Here is a 14,210-nt window from a genome sequence, read left to right on the forward strand (position 1 = left end):
GGCGCACGGGGCCAGCACACGGCTCCCCGCCAGGGTGTACTGGGGTGCGCCTGCCACCGTGGGCCACAGCCCACTAACCCCCACCAGCCCCTTCTCAGGGCCCAAGACCCAACTCTCCCACACACCACACTTCTCTGCGGAGGGTTCAAGGTCCTCCCTTCCCACCTCTCCTTAGGGTCTCCGGCGGCCTGGCAGAGGAAAGCTCTGGAGCGAGTCTCCCTGTGGGGGACGAGGGATAGTTCTCAAGTCCAGGGCGAGCTGAACCTGTGGTTCTGGGATGAGGCTTCATCTAGGCATGGCCCAACCCCAGGACCCCACTTCCGGAAGCTCCCAGCAGCTGTGCCTTCAGAACCCACAGGCTTCAAGCACAGCCACCAGCCTGGGAGACAATGACGCTTCCTCCCCCTCACCCCCCTCCCAGGGCCTCCCTGTCTGTCCCTCCTCACCCCTCTGGACCCAACTTTCCAGAATAAAAAGAAATCTCCAGCACCAGGCAGGGATATCTGACAGCAATAAATTTATTAAGTATCCCCCCTCAAAATATAAACACAAACCAGTAAAAAAACAAAAGAAAACAAAACAAACCATAAAACAGGCCTGGAGCTGACAATAAAGCAGACACAGAAGTGGACCCGACCTATGGAGGGAAGACAGGACTCACGTGGGGTGGGGATGCCATAAATACTGGAGGACAAGCACTCGGGAGCCCTGGGGTGCCGTGGCCGGAGCTGGCGGGGGCAAGGCTGGGGGCGGTGTCAATGGCGACGTGGCTCTGGGGGACAGGCCTCTTGGCCACAGCCGCAGCCTGGCTCCGCCCCTCCAGCGGCTTCATTTGGGGCCCTGAGCCTCGGACTCCTCCTCATCGTCTTCGTACATCTCGCCCTCCTCCTCGGCCGTGGCGTCCTGGTACTGCTGGTACTCGGACACCAGGTCGTTCATGTTGCTCTCGGCCTCGGTGAACTCCATCTCGTCCATGCCCTCGCCCGTGTACCAGTGCAGGAAGGCCTTGCGCCGGAACATGGCGGTGAACTGCTCCGAGATGCGCTTGAACAGCTCCTGGATGGCCGTGCTGTTGCCGATGAAGGTGGAGGACATCTTGAGCCCCCGGGGCGGGATGTCGCACACGGCCACCTTCACGTTGTTGGGGATCCACTCCACGAAGTAGCTGCTGTTCTTGCTCTGGATGGCCAGCATCTGCTCGTCCACCTCCTTCATGGACATGCGCCCACGGAACACGGTGGCCACCGTCAGGTAGCGGCCGTGGCGCGGGTCGCAGGCGGCCATCATGTTCTTGGCATCGAACATCTGCTGGGTGAGCTCGGGCACCGTGAGTGCGCGGTACTGCTGGCTGCCCCTGGCGGTGAGCGGCGCGAAGCCAGGCATGAAGAAGTGCAGGCGCGGGAAGGGCACCATGTTCACGGCCAGCTTGCGCAGGTCGGCGTTGAGCTGGCCCGGGAAGCGGAGGGAAGTGGTGACGCCACTCATGGTGGCCGACACCAGGTGGTTGAGGTCTCCGTAGGTGGGAGTGGCCAGCTTGAGCGTGCGGAAGCAGATGTCGTACAGGGCCTCATTGTCGATGCAGTAGGTCTCGTCCGTGTTCTCCACCAGCTGGTGGATGGACAGCGTGGCGTTGTAGGGCTCCACCACCGTGTCCGACACCTTGGGCGAGGGCACCACGCTGAAGGTGTTCATGATGCGGTCAGGGTACTCCTCACGCACCTTGCTAATGAGCAGCGTGCCCATGCCCGAGCCCGTGCCCCCGCCGAGGGAGTGGGTCAGCTGGAAGCCCTGCAGGCAGTCGCAATTCTCACACTCCTTCCGCACCACGTCCAGGACAGAGTCCACCAGCTCAGCACCCTCCGTGTAGTGACCCTTGGCCCAGTTGTTGCCGGCCCCGCTCTGACCTGTGGGGGTGCGGGGGCAGCAGGAGGGGGACACAGACTAGTCAGACCTACAGCGCCTGCCTGAACAGGGGCCATACCAGAGAGCAACTGTGGAAGCTCTGTCTCCTCTCTGTGAAATGAGGGTGCCCACACCTTCTCACTCCCTCCATGACCCTCCACGCCAGCCATGCTGCGGGTGGCGGGCCTCACTGCCTGGTGCCGGGTAGTAAGGGCTCTAGACAGGAATTGAGAACCCAGCTTTGCCTCCCTTGGGGGGGGCTCTGGGTGAGTCTACCAGCCCTACCCTCCAGCCGCCGGCTGGTCATGCTGGAAGTGCCAACTACAGCCCCCAGAGCCCCAGAATCCCTTGCCGCTTGGGGTCTGAATGTGGACTGGTGCCCATCAATTGGGGTGCTGAGCTCCAGAAGACAGAAATGGGGTGATGCCCTCTTAATGACAGCAGTGCTGCATGCCCGTGAACTTGAATCCTCTGGAGACTGACTCCTGTCCTGCCTGACTCCTGTAACAGTCCTATAAGCTCAATTCTCTGTTTCACACATTGTTCTGCCCTGTGCAGAACCCTTCCTCTGGGCCTCTGTTGCCAAATGCAGAACGGGAAGGTCAGTTCTGTCCTGCTAAGGGGTGACTTTGCCCTGTCGTTTCTGCTGATCTGGATTTGCCCGTGATGGGGTCTGCATCAGAGTGTGGGACAAGAGAAACTTACCGAAGATGAAGTTGTCAGGCCTGAAAAGGTGCCCAAAGGCCCCAGATCGGACGCTGTCCATGGTTCCGGGCTCAAGGTCCACCAGAATGGCCCGAGGCACATACTTATGAGCTGAGGGGAAAGGGGTGGGTTATGTGGGTCACAGAGGGTCAGGGGCTCCTCCTGCCCTCTAAATCCTGCCCTGGCCTGCCAGAGTCATGCTGTCACCATAAGCGTTCAGACTCTGGGGTCAAAGAGGCTGGAACCACGTGTGAAATGGGGATCATGGTCAACACCCTAGACAGCCAGGACCACATAATACATCCACGGGGGCAGGTTAATATTTCTCCAGTTCGCTATGGACATAATCTTACACCAGTGGCTAAGTGACCCCCGCTCTGGACCCTCCCATGGGCTTCCTGAGAAGCCTCCATGACCCTGCCCAGCCCTGTCCATCCCCTAGACTATGCATGTGAGGATTACACATATTTGAATCTCACTATGGTGGCAGTTTCTAGGGTTCCTCATCTTTATTTTGTGAGTCTTGGGTTACACCTGCCAACCAACTGATAGGAGGGCAGAGATGCTGAGGCCCAGCAGTCAAGGTGCCCTCTCCTCCCTCCTCCCAGATCAAGCATGGGGGCAGGGTGGGAGCTCACAAGAGGCCTCGTTGTAGTAGACGCTGATGCGCTCCAGCTGCAGGTCTGAGTCCCCCACATAGTTGCCACTGGGGTCTATACCGTGCTCGTCACTGATGACCTCCCAGAACTGCAGGGGGGAAAGGAAGGGTCAGCAGGTGCTTATGACCCCCACCAGGCCCTTCCCTCCCATGAACTCAGCCCTGGGTGTCAAATTAGGGGCCTGGACTCAAAGCTTGCACTAGCCCCTTTGAGTGACTTCAGAGAAAAGCCCCAAGCTCTGTCATCTGTCAGAAAATTATCATAGTAGGGGTGCCTGGGTGGCTCGGTTGTTAAGCGTCTGCCTTCGGCTCAGGTCATGATCCCAGGGTCCTGGGATCGAGCCCCGCATTGGGCTCCCTGCTCAGAGGGAGGCCTGTTTCTCCCTCTCCCACTCCCCCTGCTTCTGTTCCCTCTTTTGCTGTGTCTCTCTCTGTCAAATAAATAAATAAAATCTTTAAAAAAAAAAAGAAAATTATCATAGTAAATATGCACATCCACTGTCTATACGTTCATGGTGCCTGGCGCCCTCAGAGTGGTTCAGGGCTCAGATGACACAGACCCAGGTCTCCCAGACTCAGCTCTGCTCTTGCTAACCAGGAGCCCTGGACAGTCCACTCCTCCATGAGGGGTTAGTAATAAACACCCTCTTGGGGTGGTTTTCTTTATTCTCTCTTTTCAGATGAAAGAACCAAGGCACGGAGAAGGCAAAGAGCTGCCTACAGTAAGTGACAGAGACAGAGCCCAGGATACACGTGCCCCTCAGTGTCCGGGCAAAAGATGTCCAGAGACAGGGTCTGGCAGGGCCCAGCACATCATCAGCCTCAGCCAATGGGAACCACGGGGAGCCTGAGTAGGGAATGACTTGCCTGGTTCACCCAACCTGTCCGCAAAGAGCTGGCACAGCCCAGACTCCCAGGGTTCACTCTCTCCACCACCTGCTGCCACCCACCCTACTCCCCCCTAGGGCTGGGACCCACAGCGCTTCTCAAAATCTGCTCCAGAGCACAAAAGCACAGAGCAGGGCCTACATTCAGGAGTTGGACCACCTCTTCCCAGCTGTGTGACCCTGGGAAGGTCCTGAAGATTTTCTGTGCCTCAGGGTCCTCATCTGTTCAATAGGCCTGATGGTGAAACAAGTCTTTGTGGGAATAAAGCGAGCTGATCATGGGAAGCATGTGAATGCGTGCATATATGTCAGCACACAAAGACACATCCCCTGGGTGAAGGGAAGGCTGCACAGAGCTTGGCCCTCACCCCAAGGGCATTTCCAAGCTGTGTGGAGCACAGTAGGCCCATGCAAGGAGGGTCATTAGTCACACACTGCGTGACTTCCCAGTGCCCCTCCCCTTTGCTCCTCAGGGTTGGAGTGACTTTCAGAAGATGAATGGTATGAAGGCCTCGAGAAATAACAGGACTCTACATGTGAGTCATGTGCTGGCAAAAAGACGGCTCCGTGAAAAAAGCAGTTAGAATCCAGTTTTCACATATTTATCTATATATAGATGTCTCTAACAGGCACAGAGGTGTCCATTCCAAGGACCTGGGCCTGGGAATGTGGGTCTGGGTTGGGAGAAAGTTCTTCTCACTGTATACCCTTTGGCTCTTTTGGAATTGTCACATGTTAATTTCTAAACAATAACAAAAGATTAGTTAGAAAATATTTTTTAAAACTCTGGTAATTAGGGGCGCCTAGGTGGCTCAGTCAGTTAAGCGTCTGCCTTCGGCTCAGGTTGTGATCCCAGAGTCCCCACATCAGGGCTCCCTGCTCAGCGGGGAATCTGCCTCTCCTTCTGCCTCTGAACTCCCCCCCCCCACCTTGTGCTCTCACTTACTCTCTCTTTCTCAAATTAATAAAAAATATTTTTAAAAAATAAATAAAAAATTAAAACTGATCATTATCAACAGTGTTATCATTATTATAAAATGCATAGAAAAGTCTTGGCAGTTCATCCAGAGAGGCTGTTATCAGAGGTCGTCACTCAGTGAGGGTAGGGGATTTACTCCCCGTTTTGTCATTGTTAACTGTTCTTTTTACATTGTGTGTGTTAATTTTGTAATTAGAAAAAAATAAACACACAGAAATGTCACTGAGACATTCGGGGCCCGATCAGAGCTTCCTACCACTACTTGGATCTTCATGGCCTCCTCAGCCTGAGGCCTACATGAAAGCGGGAGCTAGGGTCTTGGTCCCCAGAGCTCTGAGACACCCCAGACCTCTGGTTTCAGGGACACCACAGCCCCTGCAGAGGAGTGATGAGCTTGAGACAGCAAGTGTGGGGCCAGGAGGGAGTGAGTCAGTCACCCTGCCATCAACACATCCACAGAGAGTTACTGAAAATGTATCTCTGGAAAGCATGGTCCTCCAGGAGGTGATGGACAAGATACCAGCACCAGTCAGTGTGTGCCAGTGACTCTCTCTCCTGAGACCTCAGTTTTCTCATCTGTAAAGTGGACACGATAATAGTATCCTCCTTAAGGGGTTAGCATAAGGCTTGATGCATTCAGCAAATAGTGGCTTCATTGAGTTAAAAGGTTAGATGCTATTTAAATCTGTAAAGCCATATGCACAGATAACAAAAATAAAAGTTTTTAAAAATCAGTATACTTTGGGATACTGTGGTGCAGTAAAATATCGTCACTGATATGAGCACATCCCCGAGACACATCCTTGAGGGAAAGGCACACTGCATAATGATATGTAGAGTAAAAAAGGGAACTTCAAAAAGATGTTACATTTTTCTACGAAGATATATATATAGATAGATGCACATGCACAGAAAACAGGCTGGAAGAATGGAAAACAAAACTGTCCCCCCAGGAGAGCAGGACCTAGGGGCATGAGGTGGCTAAATGGGCACTTATCTGCAATGTTTCAACTTTTTAGAAGAATATATTAATTGCTTTTGTGGTTAAAACTAATAAAAAATGTGACTTATAATAAGTGTATTAGTAAAATATATTATGTAATATTCAATCAATAATAAAATACAACTTTGTAAATTAAAGAAGAAATACTCATGACCATCACTGCAGTTGAGAAAACTGCCAGGTGGCCCCTGGACCCAACCCAGGGTGCTGGCCGTGGCTCCTACGTCAGACCCCCGTGCCCTTTGCGCTGTCCGTGGTGCTGATCCTTTGCCGCGTCCTCGCTCGGGGGCCCGGGAGGCGTCGGTACGGCAAGTGGGGGGACGCGGCTCCGCGGAGGGAGGGCTTGCCGACTCACGGGTGTTAAACCCTTTCAGGACCTCGAAGCCCCTCCCCGCCCCGAGCACAGCAAGCGCTACAGTGACCCATTTAGGAGGCGGGTTCAGGGAAAGCAGGAAATCCCTCCCCCCATTGGCGGTCAGGGCCAGGGCCCGCCCCTCCGAGGCTCCGCCCAGCGGCCGAGAGAAGGGGGCGCAGACAAAGGCTCCTGGATGGCCCTGCACCCCAGAGGAGAAGGATGGGGTCCCCGGATTCATCCGCCTGATGTGTGGCGTCGGTGGGAGGGGGCGTCCCCGCCCACCCTAATGGATCCGAGCAGACCTAGACTCCGACCCCTGCCCTGTCCCTCCTGGGCGGTGCCTCCACTTCCCGGAGCGACCCCTGGGGGAAGGGCGATCCCCTATCTCACCGCACGTCTTGGAGGCGATGGGCCTGAACACCAGGCACAGCGGTCAATACGCAGCGATCGTGATCGTTGCCGTGAGTGTAATGCAGGCAAGCTACCGCTCAGGAGAGGTGTGTTCTCTCCTGGCCCCAATCGCCCTGACCCCTCTCCATCCCCCACAGCCAGGCCCCTCGCTAGAGCTGCCGCCCTTGCCCATCGGCCAGTCGCTGCTGGTGATGGGAAGGAAAAGTTCGCCCGCCCCCTTCACCAGGGCGCCCACAGCCACCATGGGATCAGGAGACAGAAACAGCCAATGAACCGCCTGTCCACAGGGCAGACGGCAGCACCAGCTGGGGCTGGCCCGGGGGCTTTGAGCACTTTCTTCAATTGGGTCTCTGGAGACTTTTGAGGACAAGGAGGCCAGAAGGAAGATGCTCAACTGCTGTCACTGGTCACCAAAAAAGGCGGAAAAGAAAGAAATAGCTCCTCTCCCCACAAAATCCACCTCTCTCTGGTTTGAATTGTTAGAAAGGATCAGATACTAATTTTTAAAACAATATAAAGTAAGAAAATCAACCCAAAAGGAATAAAAAATAATGAGCAAACCCAGGAGGCCACACCTCTAAGAAGCAGGAAAAAAAATCTCAGCCAAGGACACTTGTCCAGCACTCAGGCTACTGGCTCTGCCTTCCATCCTCCCCCTCCTGCCACCCCCCCCAGCCCTCCCCCCACCGCAGCTACAGCTCAGGGCGTGGACTTGCCTTTGCTTGATATGTGTCTGTCCAGGCCATAGAGAGGAGGGGTGTATAACCAGATCACCACTCCCCCAGGCTCAGGCAGAACTCAGGGCTGCCCTCCCTTCCCCCAGTGACCCCTGACCCTCCGAGGAGCAGATGTTCAGGGCAGGCCTGGCCCCTGTGACCACATTAATGAGCCCTCCACCCCTCCCAACTGGCCAGGGCAGCTGTCAGCGACTGCCCCGGGAGTCCTGATTTGATTTGAGGCCATCATCCCCCAGGCTTCCCCCTCCCCCAGCCCCCTTCCTGGGGCAGGCACAGCTGTTTCTTCGGGTGATTAGGGAGTCTCCCTGGTACCACCCCTCCACCCCGTCCAAGTCGCCTCCACCCTAGAGAAGAAGTTGCAATTTATATGTCAGCCACGAGGCTGCCCCAGCGGCGTTGTAATTAGCTTTTTGTTCTTGCCTCGTTTCCATGGCAACAGCCTCCAGAGGAACCCCCTTCCTAGGCCCCTTCACCTCCAAGACCTGTCTCCTCCCACTGCCTCCTTTGGGAAACCCGCCCTGCACCACTCCCACCCTGGGTCCCTGGCCTTGGTCCTGACAAAGCCACCCCGGTTCCCCTGTTTTGTTCTGTGGGGTGCCCCAGTGCGCAGCAGGCCCCACCCACCTAACCTGAGCCCTGGGCTGGACATCTGCAGGGACTGAGAGCCGGAGGGTAGCGTGGCTCTGTCTCGCACTTGCTGCGTGACCTTGGGCAAGGGATAGTCTCCCTGGACTTGGGGACGTGACACCTGTCTCCTAGGTTCCAGTGGGGATTAACCACCTCCTCTTACCCTTAGTTCCAACATCTTCGAGGTGGGCTAACAATGGAGGGGAGGAGCCGGGTGGTGATGCAGCTCTCCATCCCAGGAGTGGGGCTTTGTTCCCAACATCCCACCCCCAGGCTCCACAGGCCCTGGGTGGGTGCTGTCCAAACCCACGGGAGGTTTGCCCAGGCTGGGCTGAGCTGGAGGAAAAGTCCAGTCCTGGACCAAGGTCACCCCGAGTCTGGGCCCAACCCCTCCCCCAACAAAGGAATAGGGTGGGGTCAGGAAGCTGAACAACGAGGTTGGGGCATGGGGATGGCTCTGGCGGCTTGGAGGACATCCTGCTCCTGGGGGCAGCGGGAACAGGGCAGACAGAATCGTTTCGTCTTTGAAGGGGACGCCCCACCCAAACCTGCCCACCCCACCCATCTCGCTCAAGGCTGAGTTGCGACCCCAAAGAGGGCCACGCCCAAACAGCCCCCACAGCTGCAGCCGCTGTGGATGGAGCTCAGCCGCCGACTTGCGCGGCGCTCCCGCAGGCCTGAGGTAACCCGGGCAGGGACAGACAGAAGACGATGTGGACGTGGCAGGGCAGGGATCCCGGTGCCCCGGCCGCCGGGCGCGGGGCCCGGCTCGTCCCTTTGTTCCTGGCTTCGCAGCGGCAAGTGCGGCTCCGGGTGCGGCGCCTCGCTGCTTCCCTCCCTCCGGGGCCCGGCTGTGGGTGGGGAGGCGGGTTGCGCGGCGGTGGCAGGGCCCGGAGCCGGGGCGGGGGCGGGGGGCGGGGGGCGGCGCGCGTCCTCACCTTGGCCCCGATCTGGTTGCCGCACTGGCCGGCCTGGATGTGCACGATCTCCCTCATGCTCGGTGCGTGCGACGGGCGGCTGCGGGACACGCGCGTACAGGCCGGGGCTGGCTGCGGAGGGCCGGCCGCCCCCGCCGCCCGCTCTTATAGGCCGGGCCCCGCCCGCAGCGCCCGGCCTGGCGTCACCGCGCGCGGCCAATCGGGGGACGCCGCCGCAGAATGCAGCACCGGCCTGCAGCATCAGCACCGCGCATCCCCGCTCGGCCGCGCGACGCGCCGCCTCCGCCCGCCGCCTCCTCCCGCCGCCACCAGGGTCTGGGGGCCCGCGGGCGGGGGGCGGGGGCGGGAGTCTGGGGGCCCCCGCATACTGGAGGGAGGGGCTGGTGGGCTCCAGGGAGGACAATAGAAGCCCCTCTTGGCTCTCGGACCCCGCCCAGGCTGCCCTCTCGGGTCCCACCGCTGCGGCAGCCCCACCCCACGGCTTTGCAAGGACAGTCTTTCTTCCCCACACCCGATCAGGGACCAGCCCCATGTTCCCACCCCAAAGACCGAGATGGACGCCTCTCAGCTCCCTGTCTTGTGGCATGAAGGGACAAACAAGGTACTCTAGCAGGGGTGGGGCCCGCAGGAAAATGCTGCAGCAGGCACCGAGCCCTCCAGAAGAAAGCATGGGGCAGGGCTCAGAAACGCCGAGTCAGAAGGAGGGTGGCTTACAACGGCAGCTCTGAGCTTCACGGTCCTTCTCTGCAGTGGGGGATGCCAGGTACCTGCCCCTCCTCCCTCGGGGGGCTGCCATGAGATTCCAAATGGACCTGGTACATGGGGATGCTTTGTACCCCTGCCAGGTACAGTCCTGGTACGTAGCTGCTGCTCAGTGAATGCTGGTGTCAGGAATTATCACAAGGACACAAGCCAGGCGAGGGACTGACAGGGTGGGGAATGGTGGGCTGTGACTTCTGTCTGATTCACGTCCTGGTGTCACCCGGACTCCTGGACTCTTGGTCCACGTGAGGCCAACACAACATGGTGGTAGGGGCCATGTAGTGAGACAGTGTGCGCCTAAGACAGAGCTGGGGGATTCTTGGGAGGCAAACGGGGAAGAGGGTCCACTGGTCAGAAGAGAAAGGAGGGTATGAAGTGGACATGCAGTACAGACATTATATTACACATACAGAATACCACTGGGGTCAGACATTGTAGTGAAACCACCTTATAATAAGGTCCTTCTGAATCTTCCAGGAAGGGTCTCGGTCACAGTGCGTGGAGGCCCCACAGGCAGTCGGCTGAACAGGCCTGTGGTGTGTGTAGCTGCACTCCAGAGTGCACTGACAGGGTGTGGCTGTGCACAGCCCCTCTTCCCCCCCACCCTGAAGCTCTCCAGTTGGCTAGTCTAGAAATGGGTCTTTTGTTCTCAAGAGACACCCCTCCCCCACAGTGTGTCCGTGATGTGGCTTTCGGTGGTTGGCTTCCGGCTGCCTGGGGCCCCTCCCTGTCCCCATTCAGGGGGTCCTTGGTGAGCATTTGGCTCTTCCCCGGAGCTGGCTGCACCTCCCCGACTGAGCAAAGGAAGAAGCTTTGCAGCATCCCGTTGGCCAAGACCCATTACCCGCACGCCCTGCCTCCCCGCGTGATGGTGTCGGGCCAGGCCCGCTCTCCCTCCCTCCCCAGAGGGCTCTGGTGCCAGGTTCAAGGCTGACTCACCGTCCTGTCCCCCTGCAAAGGCTAGCCCTGCCGGGAACCAGCTCCTGGCCTTGAGACCAGCAGTCTGGGCTGAAGCTGCCAGCATGGGTGGGCGCTGGCTGGGGCAGAGTCGGGGGTGGCTGGCCAGTGGCTGCCGAAAACTTTAGGTATTACTAGACCTGCCTTCAGATTGGCTGATGCCATCACCCTTGCCGCCGCCGAACCTGTACCAGGAAGGGGGTCGACTGTACGCTCAGCATGTGTGGAGGAAACCAGGTGGGCTCTTCAGTGAGAGACCCAGGTTTGCAACAGACGGGGGCCCAAGGGCTCCCCGGCACCAGCAGCAGGGCTCACCCCACATGTCCACTCCTTCGGGGCCTGGGCTTGGACAGTCCCTGGACAGCCCCACTCCATTCTGGGAGGCCTTGCCTCAAATACTTCCCAGGAGGGCAGTCCTGGGGGAGAGCAGGCCCCACCCCCCAGCACACTCTGCACTGTGGGCAGACATGGAGGAGGGGCGGCATGACTGGGCTGTGAGAGGGAAGTGTTCAGGCTGAGGTCACATATGGGTCACGGTGGTCCTGCTCCTGCTGCAGCTAAGGGCACCCTGGACTGTGCCGAGTCGGGTCCCCATGGAGGTCACTGGGGCGGGGCAGCTGCTGTTTCTCACTCTAGGTGCTCTGAGCTGGGGTTTACACCACGAGGAGAAAGCGAAGACACAGGCCCAGAGCAGGTGTCACTGGGGCCCCCACACACTCGCCTTGGGCAGCGCCTCGGGCACTCTGGGTCCTTTGGGGCTGTGGGTTCTTCACCCGGGCCTGCCAGCCATGGTTTCTGGCTGGTTTCTGGGATTTCTCCCTGTCCATCACCCTCAACCCCACCCTTGCCCCTCCCCCTTCCTCCTCCCTCCAGGCTCGAGCAATTTCCAGAAGGAGGCAAGGCGGGCGGCGATGAGTCTGCACCGAGCACAGCATTTATTACCAGAATGCTTCCCAGCCCTGACGCCCTGGACGCCGGCCTCTGATTCCGGCCGACAGCCTCCGCGCTGGCCCGGCAGGCACTGGCCGGCCCTGTCTGCCGGGTGCGTGCGGCACACACGGATGGGCCCCCAGCCCTCTGGTCACCACCGAGCCTTAGACCAGCGCCCCCCTCCACCATAGCCCCAGGAGACGTGGTCCCTCTGCCTGAAATAGAGGCTCACTGCTTCCTGGAGCGGTCCTGGAAGGCCAGGTCTTGCTGGTCACAAAGCTCCTCTTCCTGAGGCCCTCCTAGGGAGCAGTACTTGTCCTGCTCCTAACACAGAGACTTCACATCCCAACAGGCAGGGGCACAAATCCCCAGACCCGGCAGCAGAGGTGGGTGTGTGCACAGCTTGCCGGGGCCCTGGGTGGAGGCGTAGCTCTCCGGGAGTGGGCAGAGATGCTGCCCAGAAGCCCGGCACCTGCCCCTCGTGCCTGTGGCCCCACCATCTCCCCAGCCTCCTGCACTCTCCACGGCAACTCCTGGAGATGGGTGCTTCTTCCCTTCTCCGGCCCCAGAGGGTCCATGCATCCACACCTCCGGAGATCATCTCGTCTGTCCTTTTTGGCAAGCGACTGCCCTGCTCCACAGGCCACATGGCATCACCAGCTCCCTCTGCCCAGCACCGTGGCCTCGAGCCTGCAGCCTCACCAGGAGCACAGCACTACCTCTTGGAGGGTCTTTCGGAGCTCCTGGCTGCGGAAGGCGTAGATGAGGGGGTCAACGATGGAGTTGCAGATGATGAGGGTGAGGAAGAGGTTGAAGTTCTTGAAGACGCAGCCACAGATGGGATGTTGAGGGCAGACGACCATGAGTGAGAGGTGCAGGAAGAAGGGGCCCCAGCAGAGAAAGAAAATGCCCAGCAGGATGGTGAGCGTGGCGGCACCCTTGAGGCCGAAGCCCTGGTGGGCAGGGCGCTGCCTCTTATGGAGCCGGGCAATGCCTCGGGCGTGCTGGCAGGCCCGGGCCAGCATGTGGACATACAGCACCGCCATGAGCACCAGCATGGCTACAAAGAAGCCGACGAGACAAAGCAGCACGGCCGCGTGGTTGTAGTAGGCAATGAAGAGCGTGCTGGAGAGGACGCTCACTACCCAGATCGCGGAGATGGCCCAGCACGCGCGGGGCAGCGTGACGATGCTGTGGTACCGCAGTGCGTAGAAGATGGAGATGTAGCGGTCCACGGCGATGGCGCCCAGGAAGCAGAGACTGGACACCATCGCACCACAGATGAGCACGTCAATGACGTCGTCCAGCTGCTGCACCAGGGCCGCCCGGGTGTCCAGGGCGCCGGCCTCCAGCAGCAGCATGACCGCCGTCTCCAGCACATTGCTCACGCTCACCAGCAGGTCGGACACAGCCAGGCAGCAGATGAAGTAATACATGGGCGAGTGCAGGTTGCGGTTCTTGGCAATGGCGGCCACCACCAGCACGTTCTCCACCATGCTCACCAGCCCCAGGCTGAGGAAGAGCCCGTCGGGAATGGACACCTCCAGGCACCGGGGCCCCGTCTGGTTGGCAGCCAGCCTGAGGTGAGGGGTGGCTGGGGGGGTGCAGTTGAAGGAGCCCAGCAGCCTCCTCTGGGGACCCTGCATAGACATAGTCTCACCAGGGAGCAGGAAGGGGTCCTCACTCTCAGGCGTCCCGCTCAGCTCATGGTGCCACCAGCGGGGCTCGTGTCCCCTGGACCGCCCTCACATTCACCCTGTCAGTCAGCTCAGCCATGACCCAGCTGAAGAGACCCCAGCTTCCCGGCAGAGTGGTTGCTTCCCAGCCAGGACCCCAAGCTCCCTTGCACCAACCCTGTAGTCTCTCCGGACCCCAGACCCTCAGCCCACCTCCCCACCTCTTCCGTAGAGGTGCCGTTGCTCAGGTCCAGACATGCATTTCTATGCCGCTTGCAGCCTCGTGGCTGGCCAGACCGCCTGCTTCTCCAGGCCTGGGGTGGGCTGAGGTCCCAGGAAGAATGAAGCTTTAAAGTCCCCGGAGCCCCTCCTCCTGAGGGTGGCCACATGATGGGCGTGCACCCTGGACGCACGATCAGAGAGCACCCGCGCACGGCACCCCGGCCGGCCTTCCTCTGGGCAGCACAAACAACAGCCAGGGCTGCCCTGGCTCCAAGGACACGTGACTCAGGCTCAGCAGGGCGTCTCCCCTCTCACCTGTGTTCAGCCAACCAGCGCTCCCAGCCTGGCCCCACTCCCAGGGTCTACCCATGTGGGGGCCTCCTCTAACTCTGCTCCAGGCCCCCTGCAAACACCGCCTCCTCCTTGGAGCCGTCTCTGATCTCTGGCCACCCACCTGATGC

The 14,210-nt window shown here is 59.2% G+C and overlaps 1 protein-coding gene across 1 annotated transcript; it reads right to left on the reverse strand.

Annotated features, from left to right (window-relative positions):
* Positions 1–506: 506 nt before the first annotated feature.
* Positions 507–13,518, reverse strand: LOC116622972 (tubulin beta-3 chain). The gene is made up of 7 exons (XM_032389791.1): positions 12,554–13,518; positions 10,904–11,001; positions 9,431–9,517; positions 9,203–9,345; positions 3,246–3,354; positions 2,608–2,718; positions 507–1,904 (listed from the first exon to the last, which is right to left on the reverse strand). The coding sequence occupies exons 1-7, from the start codon at positions 13,501–13,503 to the stop codon at positions 829–831; spliced, it is 2,574 nt and encodes an 857-aa protein (XP_032245682.1). The 5' UTR covers positions 13,504–13,518; the 3' UTR covers positions 507–828.
* Positions 13,519–14,210: the final 692 nt, after the last annotated feature.

This window comes from Phoca vitulina, unplaced genomic scaffold (genome assembly GCF_004348235.1).
Source record: "Phoca vitulina isolate PV1807 unplaced genomic scaffold, GSC_HSeal_1.0 scaffold56, whole genome shotgun sequence".
Taxonomy (NCBI): domain Eukaryota; kingdom Metazoa; phylum Chordata; class Mammalia; order Carnivora; family Phocidae; genus Phoca; species Phoca vitulina.